The following is a 24,690-nucleotide window of genomic DNA, read 5'->3' as shown; positions in this document are numbered from 1 at the left end:
ATGTCTATGGAAAGCACAGAGAAAGACAGGGGCATGTACGTCCAAGGATAAGACCCAAGAGCGATATTTCGGACTGTACCGTTTCCACTGAACCAGCTACTGTATGCGCTCATGGAATCTACAGGAGTCGATGATGGATTATATTTCATACTCCTCATGGTTGGATGTGGCACCGAGGTGCTTAAGCGGTTAAACACCAAAGGTTTTAATAAAGAGACTTGGAATACATTAGAGGTACGCATATTAGAAGGAAGGTCTAAAGCGGGGAGTAGGCAACCTCGGCCCTCCAGCTGTGGTGACACTACAAATCCCATCATGCCTCTGGCTCTAGGAGTCATGCCTGTGATTGTCGGGGTCTTGCAATGTCTCATAGTACTTAAACCTGTGGGGGATATAGAAAGGCCCAATAAACCATGGTGCCAATTTTAATGAGGAAAAGCTGAGTCAGAGGTTGCCAAATGACAGCCAGACCTTCTCCCCAACTTGGTAGGAAGGAGCAGGTAGGCCTCTGCAGTCAGCATGGAGTCTGTACCTATCATTGGCACGTCGCAAGGACTCTTGGACCTGTACACAAGTGTAACGAAGACTACGGAGATGCTCCTCTAACGCTGGAATGCTCTGAGGAACAAATGAGTCAGGCAACATGGGTGGTTGAATCCCATAATTGGCTCAGTTTATGGCAAATCGGGAAGTGGTATTAATGGCACTATTGCGAGCAAACTCTGACCAAGGTAAGAGGTCTGACAAGTTGTTATGGTGGTCAGAAATATAGCAATGTAACTGCTCCAAGGGCTGGTTGGCTCGTTCTGCGACCCCCCCTTTGGCCTGCGGATGATACACAGAAGAGAAGGAAAGCTGAATTCCCAACTGTGCACAAAAGTCTCGCCAAAACCTGGATACAAACTGACCACCTCTGTCTGAGACATTAACCCTGGGTAGCCACTGTCAGTGGTCATCAACCCTGTTTTCAGGGCCCATTAACAGGCCAGGTTTGCAAGATAACTGAAATGCATCACAGGTGATATCATTTGCTGCTCAGTAATTGCAGCATTCCAGTCTGCATCTCCCCAAGGTAATACATAAAACCTGGCCTGTTAGTGGGCCCCGAGGACAGAGTTGATGACCACTGGCCTGTGTAATCTAAAGATCTGAGCAAAAATGGATGCCAGTTCTTTGGATGTGGACAGCTTTTTAAGTGGCATGCAATGTGACGTTTCCGAGAACTGGTCAAACGCCATAAGGATAACTGTGTTGCCCTGGGAGTTGGGTAACTGCACAATAAAATCCATAGACAGGTTGGTCCAAGGCCTCTCTCCATTGGGTATGGAAGATGTCGTGTTGTCTTACTCATGGCACACACGGAACAGGTGGCTACATCAGCGCAGAGACTAGGCCACCAGAATTGTTGGGAAATAGCCCAAATTAGTTGATTCTTCCCTGGGTGGCCAGCAGCCTTGGGAGAATGGTAAGTCTGGAGTACAGCGGTGCGAATACTCTCTCGGGTAAAAAACAGCGGTCACAAGGTTTCTCAGAAGGAGAATGGATCTAAGCGATCTAAGAATTCTGTCACCCAAAAGGTGAAGTGAGACTGGTACGAACCGTAGCCAGAATACGATTAGGAGGTATCTCGGGAACCGACTCGATCTTGGAAACTGAGGAAAACTGTCATGGCAATGCAATAGCCCTTACGTTCTTGGTACCAGGTAAGAACAAGACTATATCATTGAAGCTTGACAAGTAAGAGCCCATCGCACCCTTCTGGGAGAGAGAAGTTTAGACTCAGACAAGAATGTGAGATCCTTATGGTCACTCAGAATGAGAACTGGCACAGTGGTACCTTCGAGGAGATGCCTCCATTCATTAAGGGCTAAAATGATCCCTAACAACTCTGTCCCCAATCTCATAATTGCACCCCGCAGGTGCCAATTTCTTGGAAAAGTAGCCACAAGGATGCATAGTGCTCTTGGATGTAGGATGTTGAAGAGCACCAGCTCCAGTCTCAGATGCATCAACCTCAAGGATAAAATGGGATCAGGATATGCCAACACAGGAGCAGAAACACAAAGGCAGCTTTGAGACTCTCAAAGGCTTTAATGGAATCTGGAGACCCATTCGGTGGGTTAATGTCCTTTCTGGTCATATCGGTCAAGGGGTTTGAGCAGAGATAAGTTACGAATAAACTTCCAATAATTGGCAAAGCCAAGAAAACATTGCAGTGGATGTAAAGCCATGGGTCAGGGCCACTGTAGGACTGCTGAAAAGGACATGCCCCCAAAATTCACTGCCAAAGTTACCAGGAAGTCTTCTGGGTCCATCGAAAAACCAGCAGTGGAAATTACTGTCTAGGCGACTTGTACCCATTAATTTCAATGGAAGTCGCCTCCAAGTCAGATCTCCATCTATATTGAAGCAACAATGTCGCCTCTCTCACAGAATAATCAGCTCGCGAGGGGGAACTCCACGCCAAATTTTAAATAAAAAACCGGCATGGGCAAAATCCATACCAGACCCTTATCCGAGCACGCAGCCCGGTCAGGAAAGGGGGTGGGGACGAACGAGCACCACCCCCCTCCTGAACCGTACCAGGCCGCATGCTCTCAACATGGGGGGTGGGTGCTTTGGGGAAGGGGGTGCCCTGGGGCCCCCCACCCCAAAGCACCTTGTCGCCATGTTGATGAGGACAAGGGCCTCTTCCTGACAACCCTAGCGGTTGGTTGTTGGGGTCTGCGGGGGGCTTATCGGAATCCGGGGGCCCCCAGATCCCGGCCCCCCACCCTATGTGAATGAGTAAGGGGTACATCATACCCCTACCCATTCACCTGGGGGAAAAAAGTGTCAATTAAAAAAACACAACAGGTTTTCAAAGTAATTTATTAAACAGCTTCAGGGGTCTTCTTCCGACTTCTCCGCTCTGTTCGGCCTCTTCTCCCGCTCTCCGACATCGTCTCCCGCTATCTTCTTCCAGCTCTATTACTAGCGGAGGAGTCTTTTCCCTTCCCTTATGACATCAAGTCCTGGGGCATGCTGGGACTGTGACATCATAAGGGGCGGGGTCACCGGGTGACATCACCCGGTGACCACTCCCCATACCTAATATACAAGTCGCTGCGTACGTTGCACAAGCCATTACAGCGGAAGAGAGCGTTGTGTCAACATTGGGAGAAGAGGGAAGAAGGACGGAGGAGACCGGGCTCCTCCATTAGTAAAAGAGCTGGAAGAAGACCCCCGGAGCTGATAAATTACTTTAAAAACCCTGTGTGTGGGTTTTTTTTTTTTTCCCCCCAGGTAAATGGGTAGGGGTACGTTGTACCCCATACTCATTCACATAGGGTGGGGGGCCGGGATCTGGGGGCCCCCTTATTAAAGGGGGCTCCCGTATTCCTATAAGCCCACAGACCAACGGCCAAGGTTGTCAGGAAGAGGCCCTTGTCCTCATCAACACGGGTAAGGTGCTTTGGGGGGTAGGCGCAGGGGCGCCCCTTCACCAAAGCACCCACCCCCCATGTTGAGGGCATGCGGCCTGGTACGGTTCAGGGGGGGGGGTACTTGCTCATCCCCACCCCCTTTCCTGACCGGCCAGGCTGAGTTGGTGTGGAGTTCCCCCTTGAGAACTATTCTCTGATTGGCCAAAGTCGTCTGGCCAGGGGTGACCTAAAGTCGTGTTGTAAGTCGCCCCAAGTCGCGCTGTTATTCATACCCAAGTCGTGTCCAAGTTGCTTCCAAAAGTGGCGCTGTAAGTCGTGTTGCCCCTGTGTGAATGGGGTCTAATGGTCAAGTACATAAATATCAACAAGCATTATATAAACAAACAAACAAATGGGCTGATAGAGCAGCTCAATGCCAAAAGCTGCTCACCATCAATAAAAAATAACTATAGCCTAAGCGGTTAAAAAGACGATGGAACAATCTATGATTTAATAGATGGCACGGAGGGGAAGCATGCACATACCAATAGGGTTATTCAACCTGCAGGTACACAACTATAGAAGGGAGGGGGCAATTAGTGTGAACAGACCTCAAAGCCTCCTTGTAGTCATACCCTGAGGCCAATGCATACCCTGTGGCATTTTTTGATGATTTAGGGGTAAAGTACAGGTTTAGGGAGAGTGGAATAGGTCTTCCTAAAAAGATGAGTTTTCAGGCTTTACCTTGATTTGATCTCCTATTTGAGAGTAGAACACCATTGTTGTATACTGTTGTTGCCGTAATATGTACACTAATGGACTGGATACATGTGCTTTTTAAAGTGGTTGTAAACCCTTGCAAACCACTTTTGACCTACAGGTAAGCCTAGATTAAGGCTTACCTGTAGGTCCAAGAAATATCTCGGTTTAGGAGATATTTACTAAAAGACAGTCACCACTGTCTACGGCGCATGCGCTGTAGACAGCGGCGCGCAATCGCAGTTAGCAGTATGCCGCTGCTAACGGCGATATGCCATTAGTGGCGGCTCCCGTGCGCATGCGCGGGAGTGATGTCATCACTGCTCCGGAGCAGCGATACCCGGAAGATGGATGCTCCGTACTACAGCGGTGACATTGCTGCCTCCTGTGTCAGTTAAGTGACACATAATGGGCTACTATGCGATGCATAGTAGCCCATTATGCTTTACCTTTGCAGGTAGACGAAGTAAACCCATTAGGCCGCGTACACACGGGCGGACTGTTTGCCCAACTAAGTTCGTCAGACAATCCGACAAACAGTCCGTTCAAAATTAGCATGAACGGACTTGACCACACACGATGAGCAGACAGTCCGCTGAAAGCGTGCGTGATGACGTGTACAGCACGTACGACGGGACTAGAAAAACGACGTCCTATACACTGCAATGCAACCTTCGGCCGTGTAAACCCTTTCTGAGCATGCGCCATACTTAGTCCGTCCAACTTGCCTACACACGAGCGGACTGTCCGCTGAAACCAAGTTTTGGACGGACAAAACCAAGTTTGAACGGACTGTCTTACGGAAATTCCGTAAGACTTTGTTCGTCAGACTGTCCGCTGAAACAGTCCGCTGAAGCCCACACACGAGCGGATTGTCCGCTGAAACACTGTTCAGCGGACTAAGTTGGGCGAACAGTCCGCCCGTGTGTACGCGGCCTTAGGGTTTACTTCCTCTTTAACAAACTACTGCCTACCATTGTCCATGCAATTATGCATATTAAATTCCTTTAGGAAAGAATTGGCGGACACTTTTTTTTTTTTTTTTATTTTTTTTTTTTTTTTAACCCTTTCGGTCCTATTGGGATAAAAGACACTTACTTCTTCTTCTTCTTGGTACAAATTATCCTTAGAGGAAGTGGATGATCTTCTGAAAACTATCCACACAACTCTAAACATCACAGAGGATAAGGCCCAATTATTACACGATAGGATGTTTCAGGGTATGAGCGAGGTGAAACACAGGGTGTTTCCGGTGCACAAGTTCTTTCGGAAACTATTAAGAGAATGGAAGGACCCAGAGAGGGCTCCTTTCTTTTCCAGATCCCTCAGACGCAGATTTACTTTTGAAGAGGATAGCTCTCAGGTCTGGAACAAAAAACCTAATCTTGACGCAACGTTCTCTCAGGTTTCTAGGAATACAGACCTAGCGTTTGAGGACATGGGCATCTTAAAGGATGCCATGGACAAGAGGGTTGATTCCCTCTTAAGGAAAGCTCGGGATTCAACCTTAGCAATTTTAAAACCAGCGATGGCATCAACAGTGGTATCCAGAAAACTGGAACAGTTAAAAATCCATATCGAGGCAGAAACCTCCCGGAAAGATCTGCTGGATACCCTGCCGGTTCTTCTGAAAGCTGCCGTTTTGAAGGAGACTTGGTTTTTGGCCCGGACCTAGAAGCCATACTTGACAGAACGGCCGATAAGAAAAAGGTCAATCCTCAGGTTAGCAAGAATTTTCGTGCTTTTCGAAAAACCCCAGACACTAAGGAGATAATATATATTCTATATCTATCACACACACACACACACACCTGGAGACCTCAGAGAGGGAGGGGTAAGTCAGGGGTATTCTTCCGCGCCCCGACCACAAAGAGCCAGTGTCTTCCAGCTGTGGGAGCAAGGCTACAGGCTTTCTTTCCACAGTGGAAGTCGATAACAACCAGTCCGTTTATCCTCAAAACAATGAGAGGGTTACAGACTGGAATTCTCTCAACCCCCACCTGTTCGGTTTTTTTTGTTACTCAGGCTCCCCAGGACCTAGAGAAATCAGTGGCCATGACTGCAATCCTACAGGAATTGCTCCAGCAAAGGGTTATCATATATGTCACTCTCCCACCCCCCCGGGGGTGCTATTCGCACATATTTCTTGTAAAAAAGCCGTGGGGCAAATTCAGATTAATTCTGAATTTGAAAATGCTAAAAAAAATCGATCAGGTACAAGAAATTCAGAGTGGATACTATTTTCTCAGTAAAGAGTCTCCTGACTCTAAACTGTTTCATGGCATCCATAGACCTGAGGATGCCTACAGCCATATCGTCTCAAAAACACCTAAGGTTTGCAGTCGGGATGGGAAGCTCGGTCCTACATCTTCAGTTCAGAGCTCTTCCATTCGGACTGTCCTCATCCCTGAGGATATTTACAAAGATCGTGGCAGAGGCCCTAGCTCCCCTCAGAGTAGAGGGAGTATCGATCGTCCCATACTTAAATGACCATCTTATATTTGCCAGAGCAAGGGACCTATTAGAGAAAGATCTGGCAAGGACAAAGGGACACTTGGAATGCCTCGATTGGATAATAAACAGGGAGAAATCAAACTTGATTCCATCTCAGTTAAGATTCCTGGGATATACCATTAACGCCATACAGGAGAGACTTTTTCTCTCGGAGGAAAAGATGGTAAAGGTCCAAATCGCAGTAAAAAGACCCAGACAAACCTGCCAATTTCTATCAGGGCAGCTATGTCAGTGTTGGGTCTCCTCACTGCATCTATTCTAGCAGTACAATGAGCGCACCTCCACGCTAAGGATCTCCAGCAGGCAATATTGAGAAATTGGACCTATGGAGAGTCCCTGGAGAAGCTATTGAGTTCTGAGGAAGCTATGGTGGTGGAGTCACCACTCAAACCTAGACAGGGGTCTGCTTTGGGGTTTGCCGGTAGACAGGAGGTTGACAACGGATGCAAGCTCCTGGGGGTGGGGTACCCACATGGAGGGACAGATGGCTCAGGGGAACTGGACAATCAAGGAGGCCAGGAGATCCTCCAACTGGAAGTAACTAAGGGCTATCCTGTTGGGACTTTGGGCCTTCAAACAACTGGTTCAGGATCTCCATATCCAGGTCTTGTCAGACCATGCCACAGCAGTGTCTTGTATAACAAGACGGGGTGGCACAAGAAGCAGGGTGTTGCTATCTTTGGCCGATCAGACCCTGTCCTGGGCAGAAAACAACCTGAAGTCCCTAACAGTGGTACATTTAAAGGGCGACCTGAATTTTGTAGCAGACTTCCTGAGCAGGGAAAGGATTCTAGAATCGGAGTGGAGTCTGAACCCCGACGTTTTCCAAAGATTAATAGAAAGATGGGGATTTCCACAGATAGATCTGTTCGCACCCCAGAACAACACAAAGGTGAAGGCTTTCTTTTCTCTAAACAGGCAAGACCAATCAACGGGCCTGGATGCGCTAGCACAACCATGGAACTTCCGCTTGTGCTACACCTTTCCTCCCTTCCAGATGATCCCCTTGGTCCTGAAGAAGTTACAAAGGGAGACCACAAGTATGATTCTAGTGGCTCCCTTCTGGCCCAAAAGAGCATGGTTTGCAACCATACAGAAGATGGTAGTGGAACCCCATTGGGTTCCTCTTCGGAGAGATCTCCTAACCTAGGGACCTCTTCAGCGTCCAAATATTGAGCACCTCAGTCTAACAGGGTGGTTACTGAGGAGCAGATCCTAAAGAGAATGGGATTATCCGACAAGCTGGTCTCAACCCTCTTAGGTAGTTGTAAAAAGACTACTAGAGCAATTTATTTTAAAACGTGGAAACATTTTAATTCCTGGTGCCTATCAAAAGAATTCCCACCCCAGGAAATACTTTCAGTTTTAGAATTTCCTGGAATTGAGTTGGGGTTTGACGGCAGTACCATGAAGGCTCAGGTGGCTGCTTTATCGTTTTTTTCTTGAGAGACCGCTATCTCAGGAGCCGCTTATTCGTTTTTTTTTTTTTTTATTATTTTTTTGTTTTTTTAAGGCATTGACCAGAGCTAGGCCAATACCTTTTTAAAGTTTTTTTTCCAAGATGGGACTTATCTTTGGTTTTACAAGGTTTGACCAGAAAGCCTTTTGAACCAACGATCAAGTTTAAGCTTAAGCTAATTCTTTTAGTTGCAGTCGCATCATCTAGACGGGTAAGCGAGTTGCAAGCCCTTTCTATAGCTGAACCTTTCTGTTCTATATTTTCGGACCAGGTAGTGCTGAAAACTGACACGGGTTTTCTGCCAAAAGTATCAACAGCTTTTCATAGGGCACAGGAAATAATTCGTCGTACACCGTCCAGCCCCAAGGAAAAGTCCTTCCATAACCTGGATGTGAGAAGATGCCTACTACACTATTTAGAGATCACAAGAGAATTCGGAAAATCTAACTCTCTCTTCATTCTATTCACAGGAGCACGTAAAGGCTGTAGTGCTTCCAAAAACATTTTAGCTAGATGGCTGCGATTGGCCATTAGTGAGGCCTATAGAGCATCTGGGACAGATTCTCCCACAGGTGTAGTCGCCCACTCCACACGGGCAGTAGCAACATCCTGGGCGGAAAGAGCAGGGGCCTCTCCGAGTCGAATTTGAAAGGCGGCCATGTGGACAAGTTTCTTCACCCGCCACTACAGGTTGGACCTGCTATCAGCATCAGAACAATCATTTGGCAGGTTCTGCAGGTGGTGGTCCCACCCTAGAGTAAGTACTCATCTCCAAGTGCTGTCCTGAAAGACAAGGGAGAAAACCCCTAGTTAGACTTACCGGTAACGGTATTTCTACGAGTCTTTCAGGACAGCGCCGATGACCCGCACTATTTATGTTTGGAAAAATGTAGTGTTATTGCTATATTCTGCTTATCTAATTTCAGCATGGCTGGAGGTATTCTATGAACAACTGAGGCTATGGTGGAAGTGACCGGTCTTTAACCACTTAACAACCGGCCCATAGCCGAATGACGGCTACAGGGTGGTTGTTTAACTCTGGAAGGATGTCATATGACGCCCTCCCAGAATTCCGCTCTTGCGCGCCCCCTGGGGCGCGCACTCGAGAGCATCCATGACCGCCGGGTCCACAGAACCCAGCGCATCACGGATCACGGTGAAGGGCCGCTCATCGCGGCCGTTTACCACGTGATCGCTCCGTCAAATAACTGAGTGATCACTTGTAAACAAACCGGCGTCATGTTATGACGCCGGTTCCTCCCTCCCCCTCTCTGTACCGATCGGTACAGCGGAGGGGGAAGAGATCGGTGTCAGCAGCGCTGTGGGCTGCATCTGCAGTGCCCACATCGCTGATCACCGAAAATGAACCCCTCAATTCCCTGCAATACTCTGCAATGCCAGCCATTACTCTGCAACACTCTGCCAATACCCTGCAACACTCTGCCAATACCCTGGCTTCCCAGCTTAGAGTTGAGATGTGGGGTCTTATTGACCCCATATCTCACTGTAAAGAGGACCTGTCATGCCATATTCCTATTACAAGGGATGTTTACATTCCTTGTAATAGGAATAAAAGTGATCGAAAAATTTATTTTGGAGGGAAAAAATGTCAAACTAAAATAAAGTAAAATGAACAATAAAAAAATAAAATAAAATTGTTTTAAAGCGCCCCTGTCCCCATGTGCTCGCATGCAGAAGCGAACGCATACATAAGTCCCGCCCACATATGAAAACGGTGTTCAAACCACACATGTGAGGTATCGCTGCGAACGTTAGAGCGAGAGCAATAATTCTAGCCCTAGACCTCCTCTGTAACTCAAAACGTATAACCAGTAAAAAAAAATTAAATTGTCGCCTTTGGGGATTTTTAAGTAGCGACTTTTGGCGCCATTCCACGAGCGTGTGCAATTTTGAAGAGTGACATGTTAGGTATCTATTTACTCAGCGTAACTTCATCTTTCACATTATGCAAAAATTGGGCTAACTTTACTGTGTGTTTTTTTTTTTTTTTTTTTTTTTTTTTTTAGCACAACTGTTTTTCCAAAAAAAAAGCATTCGAAAAATTGCTGCGCAAATACCGTGCGAGATAAAAAGTTGCAACGACCACCATTGTATTCTCCAGGGTGTTTGCTAAAAAAAATTGACAATTTTGACAATTTTTTTGACAATTGACAATTTTGTGAAAAAAGAAAAAAAAAAAAGTAAAAATCTTGATTTTGCAAAGAATTGTGGGAAAAAATGACAACTTCAAAAAACTCATCATGCCTCTTACTAAATACCTTGGAATGTCTTCTTTCCAAAAAGGGGTCATTTGGGGGGTATTTGTACTTTTCTGGCATGTTAGGGTCTCAAGAATTGAAATAGGCCGTCAGTACTTCAGGTGTGATCAATTTTTAGATATTGGCACCATAGCTTGTGGACTCTATAACTTTCACAAAGACCAAATAATATCCACCAATTTGTACTTATTTTTACCAAAGATATGTAGTGGTATAAATTTTGGTCAAAATTTATGAAGAAAAAATTACTAATCTGCTAAATTTTATAACAGAAACAAAGAAAAATTCATTTTTTTACAGAATTTTCTGTATTTTTTTTCTTTTATAGCACAAAAAATAAAAAACCCCAGTGGTGATTAAATACCACCTAAAGAAAGCTCCATTTGTGTGAAAAAAAAGGACAAAAATTTTCATATAGGTCCAGTGTTGCATGACTGAGTAATTGTCATTCAAAATGTGAGAGCACCGAAAGCTGAAAATTGGTCTGGTTATTAAGGGTGTTTAAGTGCCCAGTGGTTAAAGAAAACTGCAGTGTTTCCTGGTATAGTGGGTGGAGCTGCGCTCTCTCCAGGTGCTGTCCTGAAGGACTCATAGAAAAAAACGTACCTGTAAGTCTAACTAGGGTTTTTTTTTGTAGCTGCTGACTTTTAATAAACAAAAAATTGACTGGAACTCCGCTTTGAATTAAAAATAACCTCGCTCCCTTAAAAAGGGCACTACAGGGTACAGGCATTCACACACATGACTGCTGGGAGGTCAGGAGAGATTACAATCCACAGCTGACAAACAGCCCTTTTGATGTTCCCTGTACTGTCTCTGTGCTGACCAGTGGCAGCTGGTGCTCAAAATTTTTGGGGGGGCGCAAACAAACTGAAAAATACTGAACCTCCCCCGCTAAATGCAGCCATCACTTCACTAACCCCCCACAATGCACGGGGCCCCCACTGGTGCTGACAGTTCCTTGGCATTCCTGTTTGCACCTTCCAGCACACTAGGAGTTAACAGTGGAATGTGCAACAGGAGGCCCAGGGACCTGTCAGCACGGAGCGTGAGGTGTAAGAGTACAAACACATTTGTACTCTATTTACTATTACTTTTCTTTTAATAAATGAAGTGTTACAATGACTGATGTGCCCGCTGTATGTTCTTTAAAAAAAAAAAAAAAAAAAAAAGAAATCGCTTCATATTGAATTTCACAGTAGTACAATACATCCCGATCATGTGACTCCCGTCCCGTCCCGCCTCTCTCCTCTCACGTTTCACGTCTCTCTGAGTCCTGATGTCAGGGGTGAATTATCAGTCCCCCACCACCTCCGCGGGGCTGAGAATATCCTGCTGACAACAGGACTCAGGGAAACGAGAGAGGAGAGGTGGGACAGGCTGGGAGTCACATGATCGGGATGTATTTTACTACGGTGAAATTCGGTATGAAGTGACCTATTTTTTTAAAAAGCACATACGGCGGGGCCATTATAACACAGCATTTATTAAAACTAGTTTTAAAAATACGCTCGGAGCGCTTTCCCGGGAGGGGTGGAGCAAGTCGGGATGACGTCACCCGCAATCTATTTTCCGGGCCTTATGCATTGATGCTGCATCGGATGATGCAATGATTAATTTCAGCACCCCTAATATAAAATTTATGCTCCTCACGTTTTTGTCTCGTTTAGTGTTACAAGTTCTCAGGTGTGAATGGAGAGCAGGTGTGTTAAATTTGGTGTTATCACTCTCACTCTCATACTGGTCATTGGAAGTTCAATATGGCACCTCCCTGGCAAAGAACTCTGAGGATCCAAAAAAAATAAATCAAAATTGCTCTACATAAAGATGTCCTAGGCTAGAAGAAGATTGCCAAGACCCTGAAACTGAACTGCAGCATGGTGGCCAAGACCCTACATCGGTTTAACCACTTCCGGACCACCCACCACAGTTTTATGTGAAGACTTTGAAGGAGGATATCGCTGGGTTTGTATCCTCTTCAGCAGGCGGTCCAGTTTAAGATAAAGGTGGTCTTTGCGCCAAATCACTTTTATATAATGAGAGAGAGACTGACTAGGTGGCACACAGGGAGGGGTGACAGAAACAGACCACAATGTTAGGGGCTCAGCAGCCATGAATTTTGTGGTCTGTTTGCAGAGGGGAGGGTATAGCCAGGCAGGATCAGCCAGGTATTATAGGTGTTACAGGGTGCCAAATTGCAAAGCACTGTGCTGTATAAAATCCTTTAAAGGTGTGTATGTATATATAAAATTATTGGGGGGGGGGGGGCTTGGAGCCCTTTCACACTGTCAGCTGGCCACATTGGCCGTAAAGCAGCATTTTTAACCCCCCCACTAGTGGCTGAAGAAAGGGTTAAATGCGCCCGAAAAGTGCCAAAGCAATTTGTAGGCGATTCAGCAGCGGTGCCCATTCATTTCAATGGACAGGGGCGGTGGAGGAGTAGTGTATACACCCTAAACCACTCCAAAGATGCTGCTTGCAGGACTTTTTCTAACATCCAGCAAGCACACCAATGTACAAAGCACTCAGGCTTTCACACTGGGACTGTAGGACAGGCTCTTTACAGGTGCTATTTGTAGCCCTTTAGCGCCTGAAAAATGCCTCCAGTGTGAGAGGGGTCTTAAAAACGTATTCATGGGCTTGAATAATTGTTTACTTATGAGCTATGATGGGAGTTTCCTAGAATCATGTCATTCCCTGTAAAGCTTAGGCTCTTAAGGACAAAAGTAGCACCTTTTGTGTATGTAAGGAAACTTTTACTTTTAATATTTTTTATTTTGTATGTGAACAGCCTTTTCAAAGTATTTTAGATTCATATAAGATGCGCTGTAAGCTCAAACAATATCTCAGCATATCCGCCCTTGGCATCCAAGCCTGGACAGAATAATACAACTGTCACCTGATGGCTGTATGTCCATGGATTACTTAATAACAAAATAGACTGAAAAGTCTAATGATCTTTATTGGGTTTCCGATAATCTTATATTAGTGTCATATTCATTATGTTGTACTTGTGTTCAGGTGACTCAGAAACACCAGTAACCATTGATGCGATCAACCTGGACCCTGAAGCAGAGGTGAGAAACTGCTGCTTGCATGAAATGTTTAATTTCCCTAACTATTTTATTAATAAAAATATTATTATTACCTGTGGTGTGGCAGTCAATAGATGGCAACATTTTTCTGCGTTCACTTAGGGTCCTTTCACACGGGGCGGATCAGTTCTGATCCGCCCCGTGGATATCCGTTTGCTCAGCGGGGATCACTCCGTCGATCCCCGCTGAGCAGGGAGATGACAGGTCCGTCTCTGCACACTGCGCAGGGACGGACCTGTCACAGCGCCGCTCTCCCCTATGGGAGACCGGATGACGACGGACCGCAGTGCCCGTCGTCATCCGATCCGCAGACGGATGAAAAAATAGCATTTTCCTCCGTTACACTTTTTCGGATGGGAGCGAGTCGGATGTCAGCGAACATGTCACCACTGACATCCGACGCTCCATAGAGGTCTATGGAGCACCCGTTCAGGTCCGCCTGAAAAACTGACAGGCGGGCCTGAACGGGACGTCAGTGCGTCAGTGTGAAAGGGGCCTTAGTTGTACATGAATACATTTTTACATGAACCTGGAAGGATGATTTGCTGTGTGTCCTGAAAAATTGCTGACTACAAAGTGGTCTGGAGACTGGGTGATACCCAAACCCTCAAGTGCTGATTGGCTCAGAAGATTGAGGATTTATGACATTTGTATTGCCTAGAGCAGAAGGGTGCGGCCAAACGCAAGTCTGCATCTTCTGTTTTTAGCTCAGAAAGGTTTGTTTTCCCAATTGCAGATTTGTCTCTCTGGCTAGTTTGTCGATTTTGAATAGGGTAAACCATTGGCTCCTGGCTACCATGTCTGTCATTATTGCGCTTCCTTTATCATTTCCCTTTAATTGTTAAATAACTGAGACAGGTGGCTGAGTGATGACTATGCAAGCCATAGTAAGAGGCAAAGCTATTATGCCAACTGGTCATTGAATATGGTTGGCAAGGAAAGACTCATTTCTCATTCAAGAAATAATTTGGCTGACAGCGAGAGTCATTTTTGACCATTACCCCCACCCTTTTTTTTAATTTTATTTATTTTTATTTTTTTTGGACCCCATTGGGTCCCTTACTTTTGGTTCATGTGATGCCCATAAAAGTAAGAACTGGATTAGGAAGATACAGACAGCAATAAAACATTGTCGGAAGTTCTTACCCCTCCTATGTTTTTTTTATTTTATTTTTCATCTGTCCCCTTTTTTTGAAGAGTTTCCCATGACCTCTTGTTCTTACAGGAAGGGATGATAAATCTTCCCAACAGGTACACACAACAATTTTACATAGTTTTTCAAGCCTTCCCTGCTCTATCCAAGACAAATTTAAGTCATATTTCAGCAAAAATGTTTGTTTCAAAGTATAATTCCACTTTTGTTGGGGGGGGGGGACACCTTAATGAGATGTAGGCAATGGCTGTTTCGCTATGTCCTTTACAAACCGTTGGATGGGTTGTGTTCATTATTACAGCCTGGGGAAAGCTGCAGTGTCTGCACCCCTTTAGGGCCCATGCCTCAGAGTATCTCTCCAAAAATAAAATTAACATTGCATGGGAATGTGTAAAATTTCACTAACTTGGCATGTACTGTAGTGTGCAGGTTTCTGTTTTATGTCCAGTTTACTGGTGTATTAACCCTGTATTTGTTTATGTAGGAGGTTGACTTGAACCACATGCGAATAGGAAAGATTCAGGGATTTGAGGTGCTCAGAAAAGTAAAGGTAAGTTTTTTTTTTTTTTTTTTAACAATTTATTTTCAAGAAGCGAAAACATTTTGAATAGTGTATTTTATTTGCACTACTTAACTTGGTTTCCTTCTATAAAGTGTATGTAAAATGTATTTTATTTTTTAATCTTCTGCAATATTCATATACTTTGAATATATACCGCAGCTATGCTGCTAATGTCTGACCATTCTTGTGTATGGTGTACCTCATTCCCAGCTTTAGCAAAGCACATTTTTTTTTCCTCTCTCTGCTTCCATGCGTTGTCTCACCCTTTTTGTCCTTCAGATATGAGGACCACTTCCTGTCCTCTAACCTCCCCTCTCTTGTTGACCCTGTAGACCCTGTGCCTGCGACAGAACCTTATAAAGGTGATTGAGACCTTGGAACAGTTGGTGACATTGACTGAATTGGACCTGTATGACAATCAAATCCGTGTTATACAGAACCTGGAGAACCTGAGTCAACTCCAGTGAGTCTATTTTGCTAGGGTAGTGTTTATTTTTTCTAACTATTATGGATTGAACCACAAATATTAAAGTGGATGTAAACCTGATTCATAACATTTGACCTAAGCACATATATCTAGTGTTTTCTTATCTTTCTCCAAAGCCCTAAGTCCCATGTCTTTCTACTGCTCTGTTACTCTATCAGCACGATAACTTAAGTTCTCGGACAACCGAGATAAAACCAGCCTGAAATTTTGTCGGGGTGGGTGCTAAAAATAGATAAGCAGAGAGCTGATTTATTCACAGCACAACTCTGCACATTCCTTCCTTCCTTTGCCTAAGTGGAGGGGGGTGTGCATTTCCTCCAGTCAGTTTTCACACAGTGTATGCCAAGAATCCTCTCCCAGTGCTGAACAGGGAGAAAATCTCTAACACAATGTGCACTTTCTAAAGAATATATAAAGCTGAAGATGGCAGATATACATGTAAAACTTATGTAGGGAGATTTGTTTAATCTCCGTTTATCATCTGAGGCTGTTCACTTCACTGGGTATATGTGAGTGTTTACATCCACTGTAATACTGCTATATTATTACTTTTCATTGTTCAAATTAGTTTGTTTCTGCCTGTAGCATATACCGTAGTGCTGCTCACAACTGACAGGTTTGATCACTGCATCAACCACTTCAGCCCCGGAAGGATTTACCCCCTTCCTGACCAGAGCACCTTTGCGATTTGACACTGCGTCGCTTTAACTGACAATTGCGCGGTCGTGCAACGTGGCTCCTAAACAAAACAAGATCGTGGGTATCCCTGCGGCGATGGATTCCGCGGGTCCCGCAGTCACGGAGCTTGTGGCAGGCGTGCGCATGGCGGGAATTTCAAAGTAACGCACGGGTACGTTACTTTGCCCAACCGTGCCATTATGCCGACAGCAGTCGGCAAGTGGTTAAGAACCCAGAAAGCAGTTCCCACCCCCATGATTAAAACTATCTCGCTGATCATATCAGATACAGTAAAACCGTTAGACACCAGACTATATTGCCACGTCTAGTTATAAAACATGCCAGCTTTACCAACCAAAAAACACTAGTTTACATGAGATCTCCTCCTTTCCTTTGGCTTCAAGTAGGACATGGAGAGGTGAACCTGATATGTTGACATTAATAAACTCTGGGCTCCCTCTTTAATGCGTTCTTTTCTAAAATGATGGCATACTTACTGCCAGTACTTGTCTTATTTGGCTTCCTGTGTATTTACTATACCATATTCCATTATATCAGCAGAATAAGAAATGAGTGTCTGGAAATGCAGTGGGCAGGTCTAAGATAATTTTTGCGCATTAGAAGTAGATAGATGTGCGATGTCTGCATATTCATCTACACTCACTGGCCACTTTATTAGGTACACCTGTTCAATTTCTTGGTAACACATTGCTAATCGGCCAATCACATGGCATCATTTAAGCAACTAGACGTGGTGAAGATGACTTGCTGAAGTTCAAACCGAGCATCACAATGGGGAAGAAAAAGGAATTTAAAGTGTTTGTAAACCCTTACAACACCCTTTTTGCTACAGGTAAGCCTATAGTAAGGCTTACCTGTAGCTACCCTGGATATCTCTGAAACCTGAATGGTTTAGGAGATATCCCCTATATTTGCATGTGCCGATGTCGTCGGCACATGCGCACTGAAGCAATGGCACGTACGTGCCGTTGCTTCAGTGAGTGTGGCGTTACCGGCGGCTCCTGTGCGCATGCGCGGGAGTGATGTCAATGCAGCTCCGGCCAATCGCAGTGCTGGAGCCCACAATACCCGGAAGTAAATCCGGGAGCGATGTCGGCCGCCGGAGCGTTGTAAGAGGATGGCTGTGGGGCCTTCGATCTCAGGTAAGTAATAATGAGCTAGTATGCTATGCATACCCCCTTTTTTTTTTTTTTTTTTTTTTTCTCTTGAGTTTGCAACCACTTTAAGTGACTTTGAACGTGACACGGTTGTGGGTGCCAGACGGGCTAGTCTGAGCATTTCAAAAAACCTTGTGGAATCTATGCCACAAAGAATTAAGGCAGTTCTGAAGGCAAAAGGGATCCAATCTGGTACTAGCAAGGTGTACCTAATAGTGTCCGGTGAATGTATATGTAAGAATATTCTTAAGAGACGTTTGTAATTGGGCACTTCAAGCACAATTTATGTTAAGGAATTACATTTTTTTTATTAGAGCAAACAGCATTCATAGCCACTGTTAGGGGTTTCTGCCCTTCAAATCTCACGCTTGCTTTTTCATTACTAAAATAAACCTGGTGTGATTGTGATTTAAAGACCATTTCTCCAGCAATGTGTTGTATGCATTTTAAAGGTTCTGAACAAAACTTGGAGATCAGTGTATTGGGGCCAAATGTATATGAACTAATCTTACAAAAGTATCCATTAACCGGTCCCCAACCAGCGCACGCTGATGTAAGTCAGCAGAATGGCACGGCTGGGCAAATGGGCATACCTGTACGTCCCTTTTTAAATTTGCCGTTGTGCCATTGCGTGTGCGCCGACCGGGACCTCTGAGTCGGGTCACGAGTCCCGCGGACTCGATCTCCGCGGGGAAACCTGCGACCGTCTCATGGGGAGGAAGAACGGGGAGATGCTAATGTAAACAAGCATCTCCCCGGTCTGCCTAGTGACCGTGTCACTGATCTCTGCTCCCTGTGATCGGGAGCAGAGATCAGTGACGTGTCACACATAACCACACTCCCCAGGACACACTTAACCCTTACCCTACCCCCCTAGTGGTTAACCCCTTCACTGCCAGTGTCATTTTACATAGGAATCGGTGCATTTGTATAGCACTGATTGCTGTATAACTGCCAATGGTCCCAAAAATGTCAGATGTGTCCACCATAATGTTGCAGTCACAATAAAATTGCTGATGGGCACCATTACTAGTAAAAAAAAATAAAAAAATAATTAATAAAAATGCCATAAAACTATCCTCTATTTGGTTTGTGTAAAAGTTATAGCGTTTACAAAATCGATTATTGCGTTTTTTACAAAAAATATGTAGAAGAATACGTATCGGCCTAAACCTGAGGGGGAAAAAAATTTATATATTTTTGGGGGATATTTATTATAGCAAAATGTAAAAAAGAATGAGTTTGAGGTTTATTTATTTTTTTTTTTTTTAAATGGTCACCCTTTTTGTTGTTTATAGCGCAAAAAATAAAAACCGCAGAGATGGTAAAATACCAGCAAAAGAAAGCTCTATTTGTGGGGAAAAAAGGACATCTATTTTTGTTTGGGTGCCACGTCACACGACTACACAATTGTCAGTTAAATTGACGCAGTGCCGAATCGCAAAAAGTGCTCTGGTCAGGAAGGGGGTAAAATCTTCCGGGGCTGAAGCGGTTAAAGTGGAAGTAAAGGTAAAATCTAATTAAACTCTAAACCTACTCCCATCCCAGCCTAATTTATCAAACCCAGTAAAGAAAAGATCGCTATGCTTGCCTATTCTGAAACTGCTCCAGTCCAGGCCCAGGCTGAGCTTCAGTGTGTAGAAGAGGCAGCCAACAACGGAAGCCCTATAGTAAGTCTATGGGTGACGTTAATTCACAACATGTTTCCAGCCGTTGTCGAATTTCTCATGTGTGTGCATACACACACAAGGAGACTAGATCAGAGAAGCTTCAGAATAGGTAAGTATACCGATCTCTTCTTGACAGGGTTAGATAGATGACTCTTAAAATAGGGGAAGGTGTAGGTTTAGAGTTGGATAGGTTATGCCTTTTTATTTCCACAACTATCTCTAAACCTACTCCCACTCCAATTTTAAGCCTAATCTATCTAACCCTGTCAAGAAAAGATTGCTATACTTGCTTATTCTGAAGCTGCTCTGATGTAGTCTACAGTGGTGCCTTATGTGTACAAGTTAAAGCCAACAACGGTTGGGAAATGTGCTGCAATCACCCATAGACTTATTATAGGGTTTCTGTTGTTGGCTGCTTCTCCTATACATTGAAGCTCAGCCTGGGAGTGGACCGGAGCAGCTTCAGAATAAGTAAGTATAGCAATCTTTCCTTTACTGGATTTGATAGATTGGGATGGGAGTAGGTTTAGAGTTTAGTTAGGTTTTAACTTCCACTTTAATGAATTAAGATTTTGTAAGGTTAGTATCCATTTGGCCCATATACACTGATCTCCATGTTTTGTTCAGAACCTTTTTTCTGTGCTGTGTGATTCTTGGTTTCTTTGCCTTTTGTGTATGTCCCACCCTGTTCTCCATTTGTACTACTGGGATGCAAAAGGGAAGGCTTGTGGCATAGTATAAACAAAAATGTAGGCATGAATTGTATTTTAGTATCTACTACAGCAGTGTTTCCCAACTCCAGCCCTCAAGGTGCCCCAACAGGTCATGTTTTCAGGCCTTGGTAATTACCACAGCCATTTCATCTGAGGGAAATCCTGAAAACATGACCTGTTGGGGCACCTTGAGGACTGGAGTTGAGAAAAACTGTACTACAGCACAGATGTATATGATGTGACAAATTCTTTTCTCCTTGCAGAATTCTGGACCTTTCGTTTAATCTTCTAAAACGTATTGAAGGTCTAGAGTCATTGACTCAGTTACAGCGCCTCTATTTGGTAAATAACAAGATTAGCCGAATCGAGGCTCTCAGCAGTTTAACAAAGCTCCGTTTGCTAGAACTGGGTTCAAACCGTATCCGGGTGAGTAGATTGTAGGAAATGGTAGCGATGTATATCTGTGTGTGTGTGTGTGTGTGTGTGTGTGTGTGTGTGTGTTTTTGTTTAAAAAAAAAAAAAAAAAATTAAAATCAAATCCTGGTTTTGATTTGCTCTGCAGCTGTCACTTATCCATAAGAGAAGACATGTTGTGGGTGCTATATCAAATCTGTCACTGGTTTGTCACAAGCTCTGCTGGCTGTTTTCCTTGCTGGGTAAATCTGACAGAAATTTCCTCTCACTCCCTGTTGTGTTTTTAGGGACAGGAAGTAAAAGGAAGTCTCCCTAAACAGGGACGTGGACTGCTAGTTAAACCTTGTAGTTATTTAGATCCTTGCCTACTTTTTATGTAATAGTAAACTATAAAAATGGCTGGAAATCCATTTTGGTTTTCATGTACCGTATATACTCGAGTATAAGCCGAGATTTTCAGCCCCTTTTTTTAGGCTGAAAGTGCCCCCCTCGGCTTATACTCGAGTCACCGCCGTCTGTCTACCCGATCAGCGTGTCGTGCAGACAGACGGCGGCCATTCCACTATTCAAAAGCCGCGCCTCCCTGTCTGTGATGGGCGGAACACTCAATTTCCCAGCAGTCAGTGGTCCACCTATCACGGACATCCGCTCATCCTCATACTACGGACGAGGATGAGAGGATGTCCGTGATAGGCGGACCACAGACTGCTGGGAAATTGAGTGTTCCGCCTATCACAGACGGAGGCGCGGCTTTTGAACAGTGGAATGGCTGCCGTCTGTCACAGACGAGAAGAGGTGCGGCGATCCTGGCATGGCCGCCGTATGTGCAGAAGGACACAGGCTCAGGACACAGGCTCAGGACACAGGGCGGCTGGACGGACACACAGGGCAGCTGGACGGACACACAGGGCGGCTGGACGGACACACAGGGATGGACAGGCATGTCTCACCCTCGGCTTATACACGAGTCAATAAGTTTTCCCATTTTTTTTTTTTTTTTTTGTGGTAAATTGGGGGCCTCGGCTTATATTCGGATCGACCTGTACTCGAGTCTATACGGTAGATTCTACATGGTTTACGAATGCTAAAGTAGAACTAAAGCCAAAACTTTTCTTTTCATTTTGGATAAGTTAGGGCATGGTGAAAACGCTTGACTCTTGTCAAGTGTGTGTGTGTGTTTTTTTTTTTTTTTTTTTTGTTCTTAGGAACTCAAAAAATTGGAGAGTGAGTGAATTTCCCTAACGGGGTCACGGCAATAAAAAAAAAAAAAAAAAAAAAAAAAACGCCTCGTCATGCTGTTCAAAACCAAAATTAAGGTTTTAGCTTTAGATTCATTGTAAGCAACAGGTTGGCCAACAAAATATCTTTACATTCTTTGATTGTTGGATACACATCTCACATGGATTGTGACCTGGGGCTGACAATGAGGTGATGGAGGAACATGCCACTATGTTTAATCCTTTCCCAACCAGGATTATTCTAAAGTGTAGTAAGATTATACACTGATCGACCATAACATTATGACCACTGATGGGTAAAATAATAATTATTTTACAGGATAACGTTGAACATCTCATTACAATGGCATCTGGAAATGGGTGGGGTTATATTAGACAGCAAGTGAACACGTTGTCCCTGGAGATATGTTAAATGCAGAAAAAACGGGCAAACCTAAGGATTTGAGCAATTTTGACAAGGGCCAAATTGTAATGACTAGACGACTGGGTCAGAGCAACCCCAAAACTAGCTCTTGTGGGATGTTCCTGGTCTGCAGTGGTCAGGACCTACTAAAAGTGGTCCAAGAAAGGAAAACCAGCAACAGGATCACCAGCAGCCAAGGCTCATTTATGCGTGTGGGGAGCGAAGGCTGGCCGTGTAGTACGATCAAATAGAAGAGCTACTGTAACTCGCATAGCTGAAAAAGTTAACACTGGTTCCAATAGGTGTCAGAACCAGTGTTAATTTTGGCAGCAAATTTCGATTTAGTTTTAGTCTTAGGACTAAAATGGCATTTTAGTTTTAGTCCCATTTTAGTCTTCTGCAAGTGTTTCCTTTTTTTTTTTTTTTTTGTTTTAGTCAACTAAATCTCCAGTACATCTTAAGTCTCATGCACACTATCAGTTTTTCTGCTGAGTTTTTCCTTCAGATTTACCAAAAACATGTAATATGAGGTCAAACCTTAGGAGTTTCAATGTGTATGCAATCAGACAGATCCTTGCACTACATGTTTTGGTAAACCTGAGGGAAAAACTCAGCAGAAAAACTCATAGTGTGTATGGGGCTTTAGTTGACTAAAATAAAATGGGTTTAGTAACATTGTAATGCATTATTTAACCACTTGCCGACCGCCGCACGACGATATACGTCGGCAGAATGGCACGGGCAGGCATATGGGCGTATATATAAGTCCCTGCCTGCCCGCGGGTGGGGGGCCCGATCGGGCCCCCCCCCCCCCGGTGCCTGCGGCGGTCGGCATTCCTTCGAGAGCGATCCGGGATGAGGGGGCGGCCATTCATTCATGGCCACCCCCTCGCGATCGCTCCCGACGAATAGGAATCCCCCGTGACATCACTTCCTCTCCTGTAATGTAAACACAGGAGAGGAAGTGATGTATTCTCTCCTCCGTGTCGGTATTTTTCGTTCCGACACGGAGGAGAGCGGATCGGTGAGTTGCACCAACACTCTACACACACAGTAGAACATGCCAGGCACACTCGCACCCCCCCTTTACCCCCCGATCACCCCCCCAATTACCCCTGCCCCCCAGTCACAGTGACACCAATGTCCTTTTTTTTTTTTTTTTTTGCATTGGTGTCATTTGTGACTGTAATAACTGTTAGGGCAGTTAGAGTTAGCCCCCTTTAGTTCTAATGTACCCCCCTAACCCCCCCAATAAAGGTTTAACCCCGTGATCACCCCCCGTCGCCAGTGTCACTAAGGCTGGGTTCACATTGCAGCGGTTTATGAGAACGAATGTGATTCGCACCGCACTGCAGTGCAAATCACATCCGATCTCTGTGCGATTCGAGTTCAGCCATTCGCCGCACCCGCCACACCCGCCGCAAATTCGCACGGGACCCTTTTTTTGGCCCGCAGCAGAATCGGATCGCATGGGTGTTCACACCATGCGATCCGAGTTTGCAGATCGCACTGCGATATGCGAACTGATCTGGGGGTGTCAGTAACATTTCACTGACACTCCCAGCAGTTCGCATAGGGCAGTGTGAACTGCCGCCGGGAGGCATGCGATGCGGGAACCCGCCGCGGATTCGCGGCGTTTCCGCATCGCTCCAGTGTGAACCCAGCCTAATAAGCAATCATTTTTCTGATCGCCGTATTAGTGTCACAGGTGACGCTAGTTAGGCAGGTAGGTATTTAGGTTCGCCGCAGCTTTTTATAGCGCCAGGGACCCCCATATACTACCGCATAAAGCCCCCTGATTGCCCCCTAGTTAACCCTTTCACCTGTGATCACCATATAACTGTTACAGGTGACGCTGGTTGGTTAGTTATTTTTTTATAGTTTCAGGGCACCCGCCATTTATTACCTAGTCTCACTAGTGTACCCCTAAATTTAGGGGTGTCTACTTTCCAAAATGGGGTCATTTGGGGGGGGTTTGTGCCATCTTGGCATTTTATGGCCTTCAAAACTGTAACGCCCTTAGAAAGCCTGAAGGCGGTGCTTGGTTTTCGGGGCCCCGTACGCGGCTAGGCTCCCAAAAAGTCCCACATATGTGGTATCCCCGTACTCAGGAGAAGCAGCAGAATTTATTTTGGGGTGTCATTTCACATACGCCCATAGCATGTGTGAGCAATATATCATTTAGTGACAACTTTGTGTAAAAAAAAAAAAAAATATTTTTTTTTTTTTGTCATTATTCAATCGCTTGAGGCAAAAAAATAAAATATTCAATGGGCTCAACATGCCTCTTATCAATTTCCTTAGGGGGTCTACTTTCCAAAATGGGGTCATTTGGGGGGGTTTTGTACTGCCCTGCCATTTTAGCACCTCAAGAAATGAGATAGGCAGTCGTAAACTAAAAGCTGCGTAAATTCCAGAAAACGTAGCTTAGTTTGTAGATGTGACAACTTTTGCGCAAACCAATAAATATACAATTATTGACTTTTTTTTTACCAAAGACATGTGGCTGAATACATTTTGGCCTAAATGTATGACTAAAATTGAGTTTATTGGATTTTTCTAATAACAAAAAGTAGAAAATATCATTTTTTTTTCAAAATTTGCGGTCTTTTTACGTTTATATCGCAAAAAATAAAAATCGCAGAGGCAATCAAATACCATCAAAAGAAAGCTCTATTTGTGGG

At 44.7% G+C, this 24,690-nt stretch overlaps 1 protein-coding gene across 1 annotated transcript in view; it reads left to right on the top strand.

The window, feature by feature from the left end:
• PPP1R7 (protein phosphatase 1 regulatory subunit 7) overlaps positions 1 to 24,690 on the top strand; it is a 36,967-nt gene that overhangs the window by 4,181 nt on the left and 8,096 nt on the right. The window contains exons 3-6 of the mRNA XM_077488449.1: positions 13,437 to 13,492; positions 15,148 to 15,213; positions 15,558 to 15,688; positions 20,215 to 20,377. Coding sequence (XP_077344575.1) covers positions 13,437 to 13,492; positions 15,148 to 15,213; positions 15,558 to 15,688; positions 20,215 to 20,377 — 416 coding nt within the window. The remainder of the gene's footprint in view (positions 1 to 13,436; positions 13,493 to 15,147; positions 15,214 to 15,557; positions 15,689 to 20,214; positions 20,378 to 24,690) is intronic.

This window comes from Lithobates pipiens, unplaced genomic scaffold, assembly GCF_037356315.1.
Source record: "Lithobates pipiens isolate NorthernLeopardFrog02 unplaced genomic scaffold, aLitPip1_a1.2 Scaffold_18, whole genome shotgun sequence".
Taxonomy (NCBI): Eukaryota; Metazoa; Chordata; class Amphibia; order Anura; family Ranidae; genus Lithobates; species Lithobates pipiens.
The sequence above is the reverse complement of the archived record's forward strand: the minus strand, read 5'-3'. Positions and strand labels throughout refer to the sequence as shown.